This window comes from the organism of the source record quoted next (genome assembly GCF_019968955.1).
Source record: "MAG: Porospora cf. gigantea A chromosome Unknown PgA_NODE_711_length_12068_cov_338.832, whole genome shotgun sequence".
NCBI lineage: Eukaryota > Apicomplexa > Conoidasida > Eugregarinorida > Porosporidae > Porospora > Porospora cf. gigantea A.
In genome coordinates this window covers 1-12,068 of record NW_027151858.1, presented here as the reverse complement: position 1 = coordinate 12,068, position 12,068 = coordinate 1, and the positions used below count along the sequence as shown (strand labels likewise).

Here is a 12,068-nt window from a genome sequence, read left to right as displayed (position 1 = left end):
CCTGAAGATGGTATAAGAATCATCTCCAAGTGTTAGTCGACATAGTTTATGTCCAGGACTACGACGGTATCTAATCATCTTCGATCGAACCCACAGAGAGGACGCAAGGTCAGTGAACTGTGTCAGGGCCAGAAAGTATTTGTGGACTCGATTGAAAACTAAATAGTAACGAAGGATTAAAAATCACCACGGGACGCTTAGAAAACGCAACTTCAGTGAATGTGTCTTGGAGTACCATGTTGAATGACGTCGGCATATGAAGGATACAGGTCAGCCTGCTTCCTCAGAATATCGACAATGGGGCCCAGGACACGGTCGAACGTAAGCTTATCAATCCATAGGACCCTACAACGGTTCAGAGCATACACCGACGCTTTTCTGACCCCAGATCCGAGAAGCGCCAGCTCCCCAAAGTACCCACCTGATTCATATCGTAGAACTTCGACCTCCCGATTGTCCTCGACTATGGTGCAGAAGGCCTTCCCGGACTCTACAAGGTAAAATTTATCACCCCGTTCATCTTGTCTGACAATCACTTCCCCAGGTCTATAGTCCTGGACAGTAAGGATGTCAGAGAGCTGCGATTTCTCCAGCCTCGTGAGACCTGCAAAAATCTCTACCTTCGACAAGAACTCGAAGTACGTAGACTTCTTTTTATTCTCTGCCGTAGCCAGCATCATTCTAAACGTCATCCTATCCAAAGCCCACAAATGGGATGCGGTTGTGGCCTGCGTAAGAACAGGTCTCGCAGTTCACCACTACTGTCGCCGCTCGCGGCGCATTGTATAGTAAAGCCAGCTCTCCGAAGAAATCACCAGCCCCGCAGGTCTTCACTTTTTGGGCGTCTTGTCCTGGCCGAGTAACATAAATATCGAAGCAGCCTTCCTTGATAACGTAGAAGTTGTCTCCCTCGTCACCTTGCTTGATGACGGTTTCGTCAACACTGATCGCCTTTGGGAAAAAGGCATCGACAACCTTAAGTTTGTGCTCGGGACTCAGGTGGCCGAAGAGCACCTTCAGTTTCGAGTCTATTGAGGCTAGAATCGCCTGTCGCTCTTCAGGAGTCTTCGCATGGACGGGGCTTATGAAGGCATCCATCTGCCGTGGGTTGACCGACTCGCCAGAGACGCCCTGCCGCCTTTTCCTTGTTGGTACCATCGGTGGAATTGCGGATTATTTACTCACGCTGATGAGATAAAACTGCGAAAAGTAACCAAAATGCCCGTATCCAGGTGGCAAGCCGCGGCGAAACGCGCGGTGAAGCATCGGCAAGAAGAGGTGTCTCGGTAGGCGCCCATAGAACGATCAGACAGACATCTGCTCCCTCAGCCTCCGCAGCCCACTTTCGTCGGGGGGCTAGTGAATAACTCGTCGTGAGCGCGGAGAACAAGGCGCATACAGAGTCAGTGCCATCGTTGCGCAGTTTTTGAAGATCGGCTCAGATCCAGTTTCGTCTACGCCGTTGGCGGTTCAACGTCACCGAATGAACCAGACCGCAACCTACCTGATGCTTCTCAACTCGGGCGTTCAGAACACCATGATAGGTACTTTGTGGGGCGAGTATACGCACGTGTGGCTACCTGTGTTGCTGGTTTGGAAAGGCTTTTCCTCTATATTTTGGGGATTCGCTGCAGATGTGAATGGGAGGAGGACAGCCACGATAGCGCAATCCTATATAGGCGTCCTTGGAGCCAGCCTGGTGGCGCTTTGGGGCGCGTTAAGTTTCTGGTCATTGACCTTCAGCGGGCTGTTCCACACTGGGCTGGTGTTGTACTTCGCCAGCGGAGGCGGAGTCTATCCCGTGGCAGCTGCCATGTCGGCGGAATCGACTAACTGCCATGCGAGACAGGAGGAACTTGGTTGCGCCATCGCCTTCGAGCCGGTCGGGAGGCTACTCGCTCGTTGTGTGCTGTTGCTGGTGGCGTGGTCAGCTCGTCGGGCAGTGCCCGTCATGACCATCGCGCTGCTTTCGGTGGCGATATTTGTGGCGACCATCGTGATAGGGCATGTGAGCTGCACAGAGAGCTATCTTTGGTGTAACAAGCGACTGTGGCTCGACGGGGTGGACGTACAGGTTTCAGCCACTGAGAAGCTTCACCTAGCACGTCAGCAGCTGTCCACCGAACTTGCGCTGGACGCCACTCACGACCACAGACACTACAGTGCCATGTCGAACATGCACTCATCTCCTCTACAGCGCCAACGGGCTGCTTGGGCTCGCTACCTCCGCTGGGGCTCGCGAGTCGTCCAGATGGACGTGTCCGCGTTGTGGGGCTGCTGCGTTCCCTGGTTTATACATTCCGTGATTCTCTACGCGATGACGATGACGCACAGCCTGCTGAAGGCCCCGCAGACGACGGAGTATGGAAAGCAGCTGTTCTCTGTAGGAATTGACTGCGTGTCCCTTGTGGGGTATTTCCTCGCAGTCGGCCTCCTTCTCTTTTGGAGCCCTAAGATGCTGCAGCTGGTGTCTTTGACCGTGAGTGCTTTCATTTACTTCGGACTCTTCCTCTCGCTCTTCTCTATCGCGCACACTGAGGCCTCACCTCTCGACATCACGCAATTCCCTGCGGCGTGCTTCATGTACGAGTCCCTGTTCCTGGTGGTCACGGTTATACCGCACGTTTCCACATGGATGATGGCGACGGAAAGCTTCCACACTCGAATTAGATGTGGAACTGGAGGACTCGCGGCTGCTTTTGCGAGTTTTGGGGCTGCTGCTTCGCTTCTCCTGGACCGTTACCTACTCTTCCAGCTTTCGCGCCCTACGGTTCTGCTGGTGTGCGTGGCGCTAGCACTAGTAGCGGCTGACCAGACCAAAAGACTGACACCGAACGTGCCTGGCTTGGATTTAGCAGAACTGCACACGATTGACGGGGAGGTCGCAAAGCGGAATTTCATAGTTGAGGAGGAAGCGCCTGAAGCTCCCCACCTGAGCAAGCTGAACCGGGCCACTATAGGTAACTTCCATGTGTAACCCTTTAACAAAAAACGGATATCCAGTTTAAAAGTCAGAACATCCACACAACGATCTAATATCGTTTATATCTTCTAGTCAGAGGCACTTCACGACCCCTCTTGGCCACCAGAGACAGTCTCCTTCGGAGTCGTCACGCGGCAATGCGCCAATATGGGCATCTCAAGCAGGCCAGAATGAAGCGTTCCCGAACACGCATCCTTGTGGGGTTTGATTTGATGCGGTGTCAGGATGGGTATCATGTTCAGGTTCGGGCTAAAACGGGCATCGCTGGGACCGAATTGGGAGGAGAGGTCAGTTCTATCAGGCATTGAAAATAGAAATATCGTGAATAAGCTAATTCTCTCATGAATCGAGTTAATTGAGTCTGCAGTCCACGACGCCCGGCCTCAAGAGGTTTGCGGGCATTGCGTCATTCACAGACTCCGAGTGGAACGCTAGAGACAGCGGCTGAGTCCTAGGACTCAGCCCTACCTGCCTCAGCCTCCGCCTTGAACCGTGTCGCACCGGAATATCTGTTTCGCGTCTCGAGTCCTGCGGTTGGGCGGGCCCGTAGGACTACCAGTAAATGACCGGAAGAACAGCTGCAACACGAGCAGACACGTGGCTAGCAGCTGCCAAACCCAGGAGAAAAGGAACCTAGCACGGTTCGCAAGTCTTTCCGTTACTCCAGGTGGCTCGACTCGCATGCCGTACCGCTCACGCACAGCTCGAACTCTCTCCTTAGCGAGGTCGAATTCGTCTGCAGACATTAAATGTGAAAAATTCCAACGATATGATTGATGCGCGTACTCCGAAAAACTCTCGAGGCGCTGTGGGACGGAGGGCGGCATTAGGCGTTGGCAGAGTTGGGAAAGCTCCACAGTCTTGTTGTCAGATTACAGAATATTAATGCAAGAAGTGAAGGAGGAGTACCCCTCTGGTGGTAACATCGGAGCCATTTGACAGGGAACGCAGACGGCAGCGCAGCTAAGGAGGTGGGACGATCCAAGTTCTGTCGCCGAATTCCAGTGTCTCATTTAAAAAAGCTTTGTTAGTTCTCGAAATGTTGCTGCAACAATCTGTGAAAAGGCGAGGAAGGCGACAGTAGAAGTGCATAGGGTCCTGCCACTTCCATCGGTGGAGTTCTGGACACGTCTATCGTGTGTCGCGCCCAGAAATTTACATTCATCGCAATGCTGATCCAATCTCCACTGAGATCGGGAGGCCCGCTCTTCGAATGCGCCGAGTGCAGACTGCGCCACAAGGTCTCTACAACCGGAAGCTGACGGGGTGCCGGTAGGTAGAGGCCTCGCCAACTATTTGTTAGGCTGATGCTGGGTTCGGTGTCTCCACCTGCCGACAGTGCCTTCAACGTCTCCCGCAGAGCGAGCATGGCGAGGTCCCTGCGGGAGGTGTTGGGAGCGACTTGGAGTTTGGATTGCAGGGCGGCACTGGTTAAGAGAAGCCGGCTCACTCTGACGAACAGTTTCTCAATCACCGTTCCCATGTCTGGGATCACTTCAGAGTCGTAGGTAATGCGCACTTGCTTGGCTGAGGCGCAGACCACCTGGTGCACCTTCGGTGACGCGAGTGCTAGCCACACCTTGCCCATATCCAACCGAGTTGGCAGGTACCTCAATGAGTCCTCCTGCACAACACCCAAGCACTGGGCAGTGAGCACTGGTGGCCCTTCGGTTAGCTCCGCCACCTCTGCAACAGCCCGAGTCACCAGTGAATCAACGAGTCGGAACAACCGCTCTGTGGTGGCTGACTGGGCACCGAGTCTAAGCGCTTGGCGCGCCGGACACAGCTCAAGCTCAACGGGGTGTGGCTGGAGGGCATACACCACTACGACAGGTCCTGCGGCACTAGCAACTGCGCGTTTTATCTGCTCGATGTTCTCAGGGCAGAGGTAGCATTGGGCTGTATCTAGAACGGCCTGCGAACCAAGGAGATCTTCCACCATGGTGAAGCTAGGCTCGCTACAGCGCAGACCAGATTTGTTGAAGGCGAAGTCGAGCTCGGCTGTGCTTGCTCTTTGTCGACGGAGCGTCTCCTGCTGTTCACTGATGCTTTGCCATCGCTCACGGAGATTGGTTACACGCACCAGACCGTCCAGAATCACAATAGACAGATTGGGCGACTTGGGTGGATTCGGCTGCTCCGCCACCCAGCACACGTGCACGTTCATCCGCACCTTAGCCGCTCGTGTCTGCACCGCCTGCTTCGAGTCGTAGAAGGGGAACTGCTCCACGGGCCACCCCACCACATCACGTAGAAATGCAGCATACAGCGCGATCGGGAATGATTCTTGAAGCGGCAAGCAGTCGTTCAGCTCATAAGCGTATCGCGTCCAACACTGCGGAACTCGAAGGCGCGTCGGCCCGCTGATGTGGACCTTTAATTGCACCGCCTTCAATTTGGTTAAGAGGGGTCCGGTGAGGTCTTCCGTAAGGTGTGAGCCTCTGGGCGCCGGTTTAAAGCCAGCTGCGTAGAAATGGTTTCGGTCCGCGAGCCCATTGACGTGCAGGGGCGCGGTGAAGAGTGTATAGAGGCAACGTGCCATGGGGAGAAGCAGGGTCCTCACGTGTTCCTCGGTTGGGAGCAGCGCGCCCGTAACCTGGTGAGGTCTCGGGACCCGGAGCGCCAGAAACGACGAGGGATCGTCAGTGAACTCCGAATCTGCCGACTGCCAGCGTTTGTCGGGTGGCATGCGAGGCTGGCGGCGACTCGAGGGAGGAGACCTTGAGGTCTGCAGGCGAATGCCACTTCTCACAGACGTTTCTGGTGCTGGTGCAGGTAGAGTTCCGTCAGGCATCCTCGCCGTCTGCAGGCGAATGCCACTTCTCACAGACGTTGCTGGTGTAGGTAGCCGTTGATCCCATGAATTGTTGTTTGGGGCGTTCCCAGAATTGACTAGCTCCAGGGCGTTCCTGCAGGTTTTGAATGGCGCTTGGCCCGTAAGAGGGGGGTGTCTGGCCCGCCCCAGATGCCTCGAGAGTACGCCTCGCGGCCGGTTCACGCAGAGACGAGCCTTTCGGGCGTTCCACTGAGACGCCCTCCAACAGTAGAACCTCTCACTAAAGAGGCGAGAAGGCCACTTCGTACAGTACCGGCCCCTTCGCAGGGCGCGTAGCGCCTTCTGCAGGTGCGGCTGACGTAGTCGTCCGAATCGGAGATAGTTAAAAACTAAGCGGGGCTGCCGAAATCGGCGCTGGATGCTAACGTGGACGGGGGAGCGTTCCCAGTGTTGAAGAGGCCGATCGCGAGGCCTCTGACGTGGTCTGTTCCGCCGCCACCAGGCCACCCTGTAAAGGGTTTCTGTTCCGCTCGCTCGAGATGGGGCAGCGTGATCCGTGGCGGGGGGGCGCATGACTGCAGGTACTGGGGACCCCAGGCTGGGTCGGACAGGGACCTGGGAAGTCTGAGACAAAGGGGAACTCGTCACGTGGCTGGAGTTTGCTCCATCTCCAAATATTGGAGGAACTTTGCTTGGCGTGAGCAGTCCAGGCCCAAAGCAGCTTGGTTTCGACTTTGCCGAGCGGTTAGGGTTCACAGTGAAGACTTCCTCTCGACCTCGTCTCCCAGGAGAGGAGTTCGCCTTCTCACGTGTTTCGGGTTCTGTAGGTTTGAGCAACGCGTTCCGTAGTCCTTCATCGTTCGCATAAACCTCCCTGAGGCTAGGGAAAAAGCCTGCCGCCTGGGGATTGAACTCGGGGTCCAGTAGCTTCTGCCGGCTAACAGGACAGTCAGCAATGGCTGAGCGCGTTGTGTAGCACGGCGTTCGGCAGTCCACCGCTTGCTGTGGCTCTACATCCTTCGGACATGACACGGTGCCGGCTTCCAGTGTCAGCGGAACGTCAGGAAAGAAGGCGACGCGGTCAGACGGGTCGAATCCCATCATTCTGCAGAAGGTCGCTAGCGGCACCCGCCTCCCTGGGGAGTTCTGGCTGGAAACCACCGTGAGAAATTTATACCGTGCAATAGGCTTTATTCTCGCGGCGAGTACCGCTATTAGCAGCGACTGAGTTCGACTCAAGAAGGCCTCTTGCATCCGCAGCAGCCGTTCGAAGTTGCCGCTTTCGAACTGCTCCACGATTGACGTGGCAAGGCGGACCAGACCATGACGCCGGAAGCAGGTAGGTACTTGTTGGATAGCTTCCGCAGTGCGATTCAACGCTGCATGAGTCTCTCAACGGTCACATACACTCAGACTGGCCGGAAAACGCCATCAGGATACGATAAGCCCAGAACTCCGCCTCATGCGGGGATTGGTAGTAGAGAGTGGAGCTTTTCTCCCTCCGGTCGCGCACCCGACCGTACGCCACCATCAGCTTGTCAATGGCAGTTGACATGGCCCCACGGTGGAGCACACGGTCAAATTCCGTCTCATCCACCAGCAGTTCCTCTGCTAGAATGAGGTATCGAACGCCGATCTCCAAACTCTCAATGGAGCCTCTGTGCGACTCTCCTTTTTGCACCGTAATATCCATCCATACGGAACGAAAACTGCATATCGAACTACGAGCAGACGCACCGATCACGGACGAAGTTGTGTACGTCCAAAAAGCTTTTCTGTCCACAAGCCAGCCAAGGTCGTACGTGGAGATCAGCATCCACCTGACAGGCCACCACCGCATGCACCGTCATCCGACACCATTCCACTGACCGCACAGTGTCCGCCGTGAAGAGCTTGTTGGCATCGCTTCGTTGAAAGGACTTCATGGTAAGGCTGGGGTTGCATATGCGGGCTTCGGGGTCCGATATAAGCCGTACAGGTGCCCGTTCGAGGTCGCTGGTCGTGGAGGCACGCTGCTTCTCAAACGCCTCCTGTGCCGTACAGAAGCCATTGAGCTCCCCCACCAGGTCTCGGTAATCAGTCTGGTCGTGTAGCGGCATGTGCGGACCTGGAAGTGGGCACGACTCCATGTGGATCCAGGAACGGAGGACGTCTACGTTTAGTATCGGATGGTCGGGTGGAAAGAACTCGCGGAACGGCGGCTGCGGGGCCTCATGGAGTCGAAGTAGCGCCTCACGACTGCCATTCCGAGGCTGCACCTCCGCCGACATTATTGTGAATATACTTCGTGCACAGAGTGATTGCAAGTGTGCTAGGGACAATCATTATTATGAAATCAGCAGCTTCGCTCTTCATAGGGCAGTAAGCCGCCCCTTGACAGCGTTGAAACGGCCCACCACCACCTCCTCGTCGAGCAACTCAACAGCGAACATTCCTGATTTCAGCTGAGTAACTGGTCCGTCAAGGTTGGGAAGCGGTTTGGGACGTGTTCTGTGTGAAGTCCAGGAGAAACTCACGGCGCGTCCAAAAATGTGGCCTCGGGATCCAACGCTTCCTCGACGCACTCCACCACGCACCCAGGCATGGAGGGACACGTCCCAGTAACCAGTACACTCCCATCTTCCAACAAGAAGGCTGATGTCCAGAAACTGACTGCTATATCCACCACTCCTTCCACGCAAATCCGCACGACAGGTGACTTGCTCGTCACACTGTCGAGACCAAGCTGCCCGTAGAGATTGGACCCCCAGCCCCAAACGTTGCCTTCAGTGTCCAACACCAGGCAGTGCATTTTGGAGAGGACGAGTTTTTCCGCGCTGCAGGGAAGACGCACGATTTGCAATGTGTCGATCACTTCCTCCTCCGCTCCCAACTGGCCACAACGGTTGCCGCCCAGAACGTATATCACTGGGGACCCTGGGCACCATAGGACGAAGCTGTCATCACACCCCGACACCACGTACTCCGCGTCGGGAATCGGTTCAGAGCAGCACTCAGCCGGCGCAGGCGGCGACCAGAGAAGGACATTCAGCAGGTCGACAGAGGCCGGAACGGTCATCAATACGGAAGTTGCATTTGCCCCCCAAGCTACAGGTTCTATAGGCAGAAAGGCAGCCAGATCAGGGTGGCGCTCGATAATCTCCTTGTGACCACCATACCGCTGGGGCAACAGTCGATCAGCGAAGAAAAAGACCCCCTCAGAGGACACATCTACAGCGCTATAATCCATGTATAAGTTTCCATCTGAACACTTTCCTCTTCATGAGAAATAGCTGCTCACAAGCCTCTCACGCACCAAGCCTTCCAATATTGGGCTACAAAAGGCCTTCGCGCTGTCCGCCAACCCTGTAGCTACGAACCCCGAGCATGGCACGGTGGAGGTGCTTTCAGATCCCGCCGTCACCTGGCTCTGCCACGTACTTGCCAGACCCTGCAGCTTTGTTCCTTCACCAGAGGTTCGCCAGGTGGTGTAGGCGCCGTCGTCACACCGGCAAACATATGGGTAGTCCTCATTTCGCCGACCATTTGGGAATGTGACGGCTCTTCCTGACGCTAAGGCTTGAGTTGGACTCACTATTTGGCCGTAAACCTGTGTGCTACACTCAAGAGCCTCACCACTGTACAAAACAGCCACAGCCAGCGAAACATGCACCCGCTCGTGCACCTGTGGTGTCTCGCGATTTTGGTGTCTTCGGGCCGCAAAAATGAAAAGCGTGGAGGCGATGTCACACCCCAGTCGTCGGGAGGGGTCACGGGTGAGCTTGGCGCGCAAGGCAAGTTAACTGCTAAAGACCTTGAAGTCGACCCTGGGATGGGAAACACAGTCCAACACGACATGAATGGACTGCACATGCGAGGTTTCGGGAAGGTAGACGTGAAAGCCACGTTCTCGAACGGCATCGCATTGAATCTCAAGAACAATCACAAGACTCTCTTTCCGCACAAGGTGCGTCAGGCGTTTGAGCCACCAGAGAACATTATCATGGAAGACCCCGCCTGGGTTCAGAACTGCGACGCCACGTCACTGTTGGTTGCAAAGAACACCGCTGTGGCTAACTTCGCTACGGCGTACAAAGCTTGCGGAAGTGCAGACACGCAGGAGCTGATAGTGAATCGCGAGGCGCACAGTTTTCAGGGGCAGGTGGTCGAGATCGCCAAGGAGTTCAAAGTCGAGGCGGTACAGCGCAGTGTGCAATCAATTGTGCCGCGCAAGACAGACTGGGGGTTCGCGGTGGATGTGGATGTGCTATGCGAAGGGGGCAAGATCACCACGGTGACATTTGAAAACCGGGAGTTGCCCTATCAAGAGCTATTCTTCAAGCACAATCAATGCGTTGCCGCTTTGAAGGGTGTGAAAGACATGAAGCTGATGTTCTACAGCAATCCGGAAAAAACGACCAAAGGAATCATCTTCCAGAAACCCAAACAAGACAAGAAACAGTGCTGTAACAGCCGAGATTACCGAGAGCTGTAGTGACACGTCAGACTTTCTAAGAATCGCGAATAATCTGTAATTGATGCCGATGGACCAGTCCATGACGGCGCCGGAGTCACGGATCTCACAGGACAGGCCTCGGTGGTCGGCTGATCGAGTTTTCGAGCGTTTAGTTAAGAGCGCCGGCCGTCGACCTAGACTTCCGTTGGAAGCGCTGAGTCATATGCTCGGCTTGCTCGAACAGGCGGTGTCCTCTGTTACAGACGAGGAGAACATCAAAGCAGTGGTCTTCAACGCTCTGGCCCAGCTGGTCAAGACTCTTAACCCTGACTGGACCCTGTTCATAGCGGGCAGCACAGCTTACAACGGCGCATTGGCTTGGGGTGATATCGATGCGGTCGTAGTGGTTCCACCTGACCGCTCAGGGCACTACCCCGTTGCGCTTAGCGTGCTGCACATCATCGAGAAAGCCCTCAACTCCCAGTCGCTGCCGGCGCCGTTGTGGAACGCCAGACTCTCCTTCTTCCCCAGCGCTAAGTGAGCCTCGAGGCAGTTGTGAATCAGAGTTCCTCTTCTGTCAATTGAGTCCCTCTCAGGCGTTGTGATTGATGTATCGATCAATGCGTTGAACTCGATTCGGCACACACGTGAGACTGTCGGTTGGTCAACACAGTCTTCTTCAAGGTGATCCTCGAGACCCATTCCTTCATACGGCCACTCCTGCGCCTGGTAAAATTCTGGTTGGCAGTCAGGGCGCTGCCTGACATGAAGGAGGGGGGCTTCCCGTCGTTGATGTGGATGACTCTGGCTGTCTGTCTCTGGCTGGGCCGTCCTCCGTCTCAAGCGACAGATACACAGGAGCGCCTCCCTCAGAACTTGTACACTGATCTTAGTAGGTTTTTCACCGCGATCAACTCAAGGGAGAAACTTGCCGTGAACGTCTCCCTCAGCGACAAACGCATCAGCCGGCGCGTAATCAATCCTCGAGATGTGCGGATGCAAATGCAACACTCTAACTGCGAGTCTCTGCTGGTTGTGGAAGATCCCGCCGACGTTTTGTTCGAAGAGTTCGGCATCGTGGGAGGAGATCAGGTCAGTCAGCTACGCAAGTTCTCACCGGTCGTCGACGACAATGTCGGCCCGGCAGCCGCCCCTAGAGGCGAGGACCTAGCGTCTCGCGTGTCTGCAGCCACGTGGTTGGTCTACATCCACGAATTGACGAGAGCCACCCGCATTATACGCACAATCGAGAAGCAACTGCTGTCCAAGGGCGTTGAGACCGAGGAACGCTCGTGCTCCCTGCTGATGGCCCTCTTCAACGTGCCCGAAACCCCCGACTTATACAGGCTGCCCCACACTCTCCTTCGTCCCGATGGGTGCATTGACTCCGTCATCTGCCTTATGCTGGCTGGGGGGGGGTTGCATCTAGTCGAGATCTTCAACATATGTTGTACAAATCTCTGGTGGATGAAGCGGTATCTATCTCGCCGCGACAACCACTCCACCATACACGCCTACCTGCTGGTACCCTCCGCAGCGGAGAGCGGCAGCCCTGGCCCTCTCGCCCTGGATTACTACGCGGACGAGGGAGAAAACAGAATGCTTTTCCACCCGACACATTTCGTATGTCGAGTGCAGGCCGTGAGGTCCGAAGGACGAATGTATCTGGAGAAACCGCAGTGGCGAAAGGTAGAGCGCTTCTTGCAGGCTGTCGCAGAAGCCCCTTACTACTTCGGCCACGACGAGGGCCCTCACACCATCCAACCCGTGCCTGTACAGTGTGGGATATGCGGCGGCGGCGGCTGCGCGCCGAGACCTGAGGTATTGGAAAGCCATTGTCCCGCTTCTGTTTGACGACGCCAACGGGCGTATAC

The 12,068-nt window shown here is 55.6% G+C and overlaps 7 protein-coding genes across 15 annotated transcripts; 3 read left to right on the top strand and 4 right to left on the bottom strand.

The window, feature by feature from the left end:
- Nucleotides 1-212: 212 nt before the first annotated feature.
- Nucleotides 213-1,158, bottom strand: KVP18_003418 (uncharacterized protein; the record flags this gene model as incomplete). Of its 3 annotated transcripts, XM_067955138.1 has the most annotated exons (2): nt 213-728; nt 757-1,158. In XM_067955138.1, 2 exons carry the CDS (start codon nt 1,156-1,158, stop codon nt 213-215), a joined length of 918 nt encoding a protein of 305 aa, XP_067806614.1. The 3 variants fall into 3 exon arrangements, with proteins under 3 accessions (XP_067806614.1, XP_067806612.1, XP_067806613.1); XM_067955136.1 differs by lacking the exon at nt 757-1,158 and having other exon boundaries at nt 213-680; XM_067955137.1 differs by having other exon boundaries at nt 694-1,158.
- Nucleotides 1,159-1,483: 325 nt separating this feature from the next.
- On the top strand, nt 1,484-2,977 carry KVP18_003415 (uncharacterized protein; the record flags this gene model as incomplete). Its single annotated transcript, XM_067955131.1, has 1 exon — nt 1,484-2,977. One exon carries the CDS (start codon nt 1,484-1,486, stop codon nt 2,975-2,977), a length of 1,494 nt encoding a protein of 497 aa, XP_067806607.1.
- A 479-nt stretch (nt 2,978-3,456) lies between these two features.
- KVP18_003417 (uncharacterized protein) lies at nt 3,457-3,729 on the bottom strand (the record flags this gene model as incomplete). Its single annotated transcript, XM_067955135.1, has 1 exon — nt 3,457-3,729. The coding sequence occupies one exon, from the start codon at nt 3,727-3,729 to the stop codon at nt 3,457-3,459; it is 273 nt and encodes a 90-aa protein (XP_067806611.1).
- Nucleotides 3,730-4,010: 281 nt separating this feature from the next.
- KVP18_003419 (uncharacterized protein) lies at nt 4,011-8,029 on the bottom strand (the record flags this gene model as incomplete). Of its 4 annotated transcripts, XM_067955140.1 has the most annotated exons (3): nt 4,011-7,138; nt 7,167-7,468; nt 7,497-8,029. In XM_067955140.1, the coding sequence occupies 3 exons, from the start codon at nt 8,027-8,029 to the stop codon at nt 4,011-4,013; spliced, it is 3,963 nt and encodes a 1,320-aa protein (XP_067806616.1). The 4 variants fall into 4 exon arrangements, with proteins under 4 accessions (XP_067806616.1, XP_067806617.1, XP_067806615.1 ...); XM_067955141.1 differs by lacking the exons at nt 7,167-7,468; nt 7,497-8,029 and having other exon boundaries at nt 4,011-6,863; XM_067955139.1 differs by lacking the exons at nt 4,011-7,138; nt 7,497-8,029 and having other exon boundaries at nt 7,159-7,452.
- An 81-nt stretch (nt 8,030-8,110) lies between these two features.
- Nucleotides 8,111-8,988, bottom strand: KVP18_003421 (uncharacterized protein; the record flags this gene model as incomplete). Of its 2 annotated transcripts, XM_067955145.1 has the most annotated exons (2): nt 8,111-8,249; nt 8,276-8,988. In XM_067955145.1, 2 exons carry the CDS (start codon nt 8,986-8,988, stop codon nt 8,111-8,113), a joined length of 852 nt encoding a protein of 283 aa, XP_067806621.1. The 2 variants fall into 2 exon arrangements, with proteins under 2 accessions (XP_067806621.1, XP_067806620.1); XM_067955144.1 differs by lacking the exon at nt 8,111-8,249 and having other exon boundaries at nt 8,272-8,988.
- A 417-nt stretch (nt 8,989-9,405) lies between these two features.
- KVP18_003420 (uncharacterized protein) lies at nt 9,406-10,233 on the top strand (the record flags this gene model as incomplete). The annotated part of the gene is made up of 1 exon (XM_067955143.1): nt 9,406-10,233. One exon carries the CDS (start codon nt 9,406-9,408, stop codon nt 10,231-10,233), a length of 828 nt encoding a protein of 275 aa, XP_067806619.1.
- A 43-nt stretch (nt 10,234-10,276) lies between these two features.
- On the top strand, nt 10,277-12,048 carry KVP18_003416 (uncharacterized protein; the record flags this gene model as incomplete). 3 transcript variants are annotated; one of them, XM_067955133.1, is made up of 3 exons in its annotated part: nt 10,277-10,731; nt 10,759-10,841; nt 10,868-12,048. In XM_067955133.1, 3 exons carry the CDS (start codon nt 10,277-10,279, stop codon nt 12,046-12,048), a joined length of 1,719 nt encoding a protein of 572 aa, XP_067806609.1. The 3 variants fall into 3 exon arrangements, with proteins under 3 accessions (XP_067806609.1, XP_067806608.1, XP_067806610.1); XM_067955132.1 differs by lacking the exons at nt 10,759-10,841; nt 10,868-12,048 and having other exon boundaries at nt 10,277-10,735; XM_067955134.1 differs by lacking the exons at nt 10,277-10,731; nt 10,759-10,841 and having other exon boundaries at nt 10,960-12,048.
- Between the last annotated feature and the right edge of the window lie 20 nt (nt 12,049-12,068).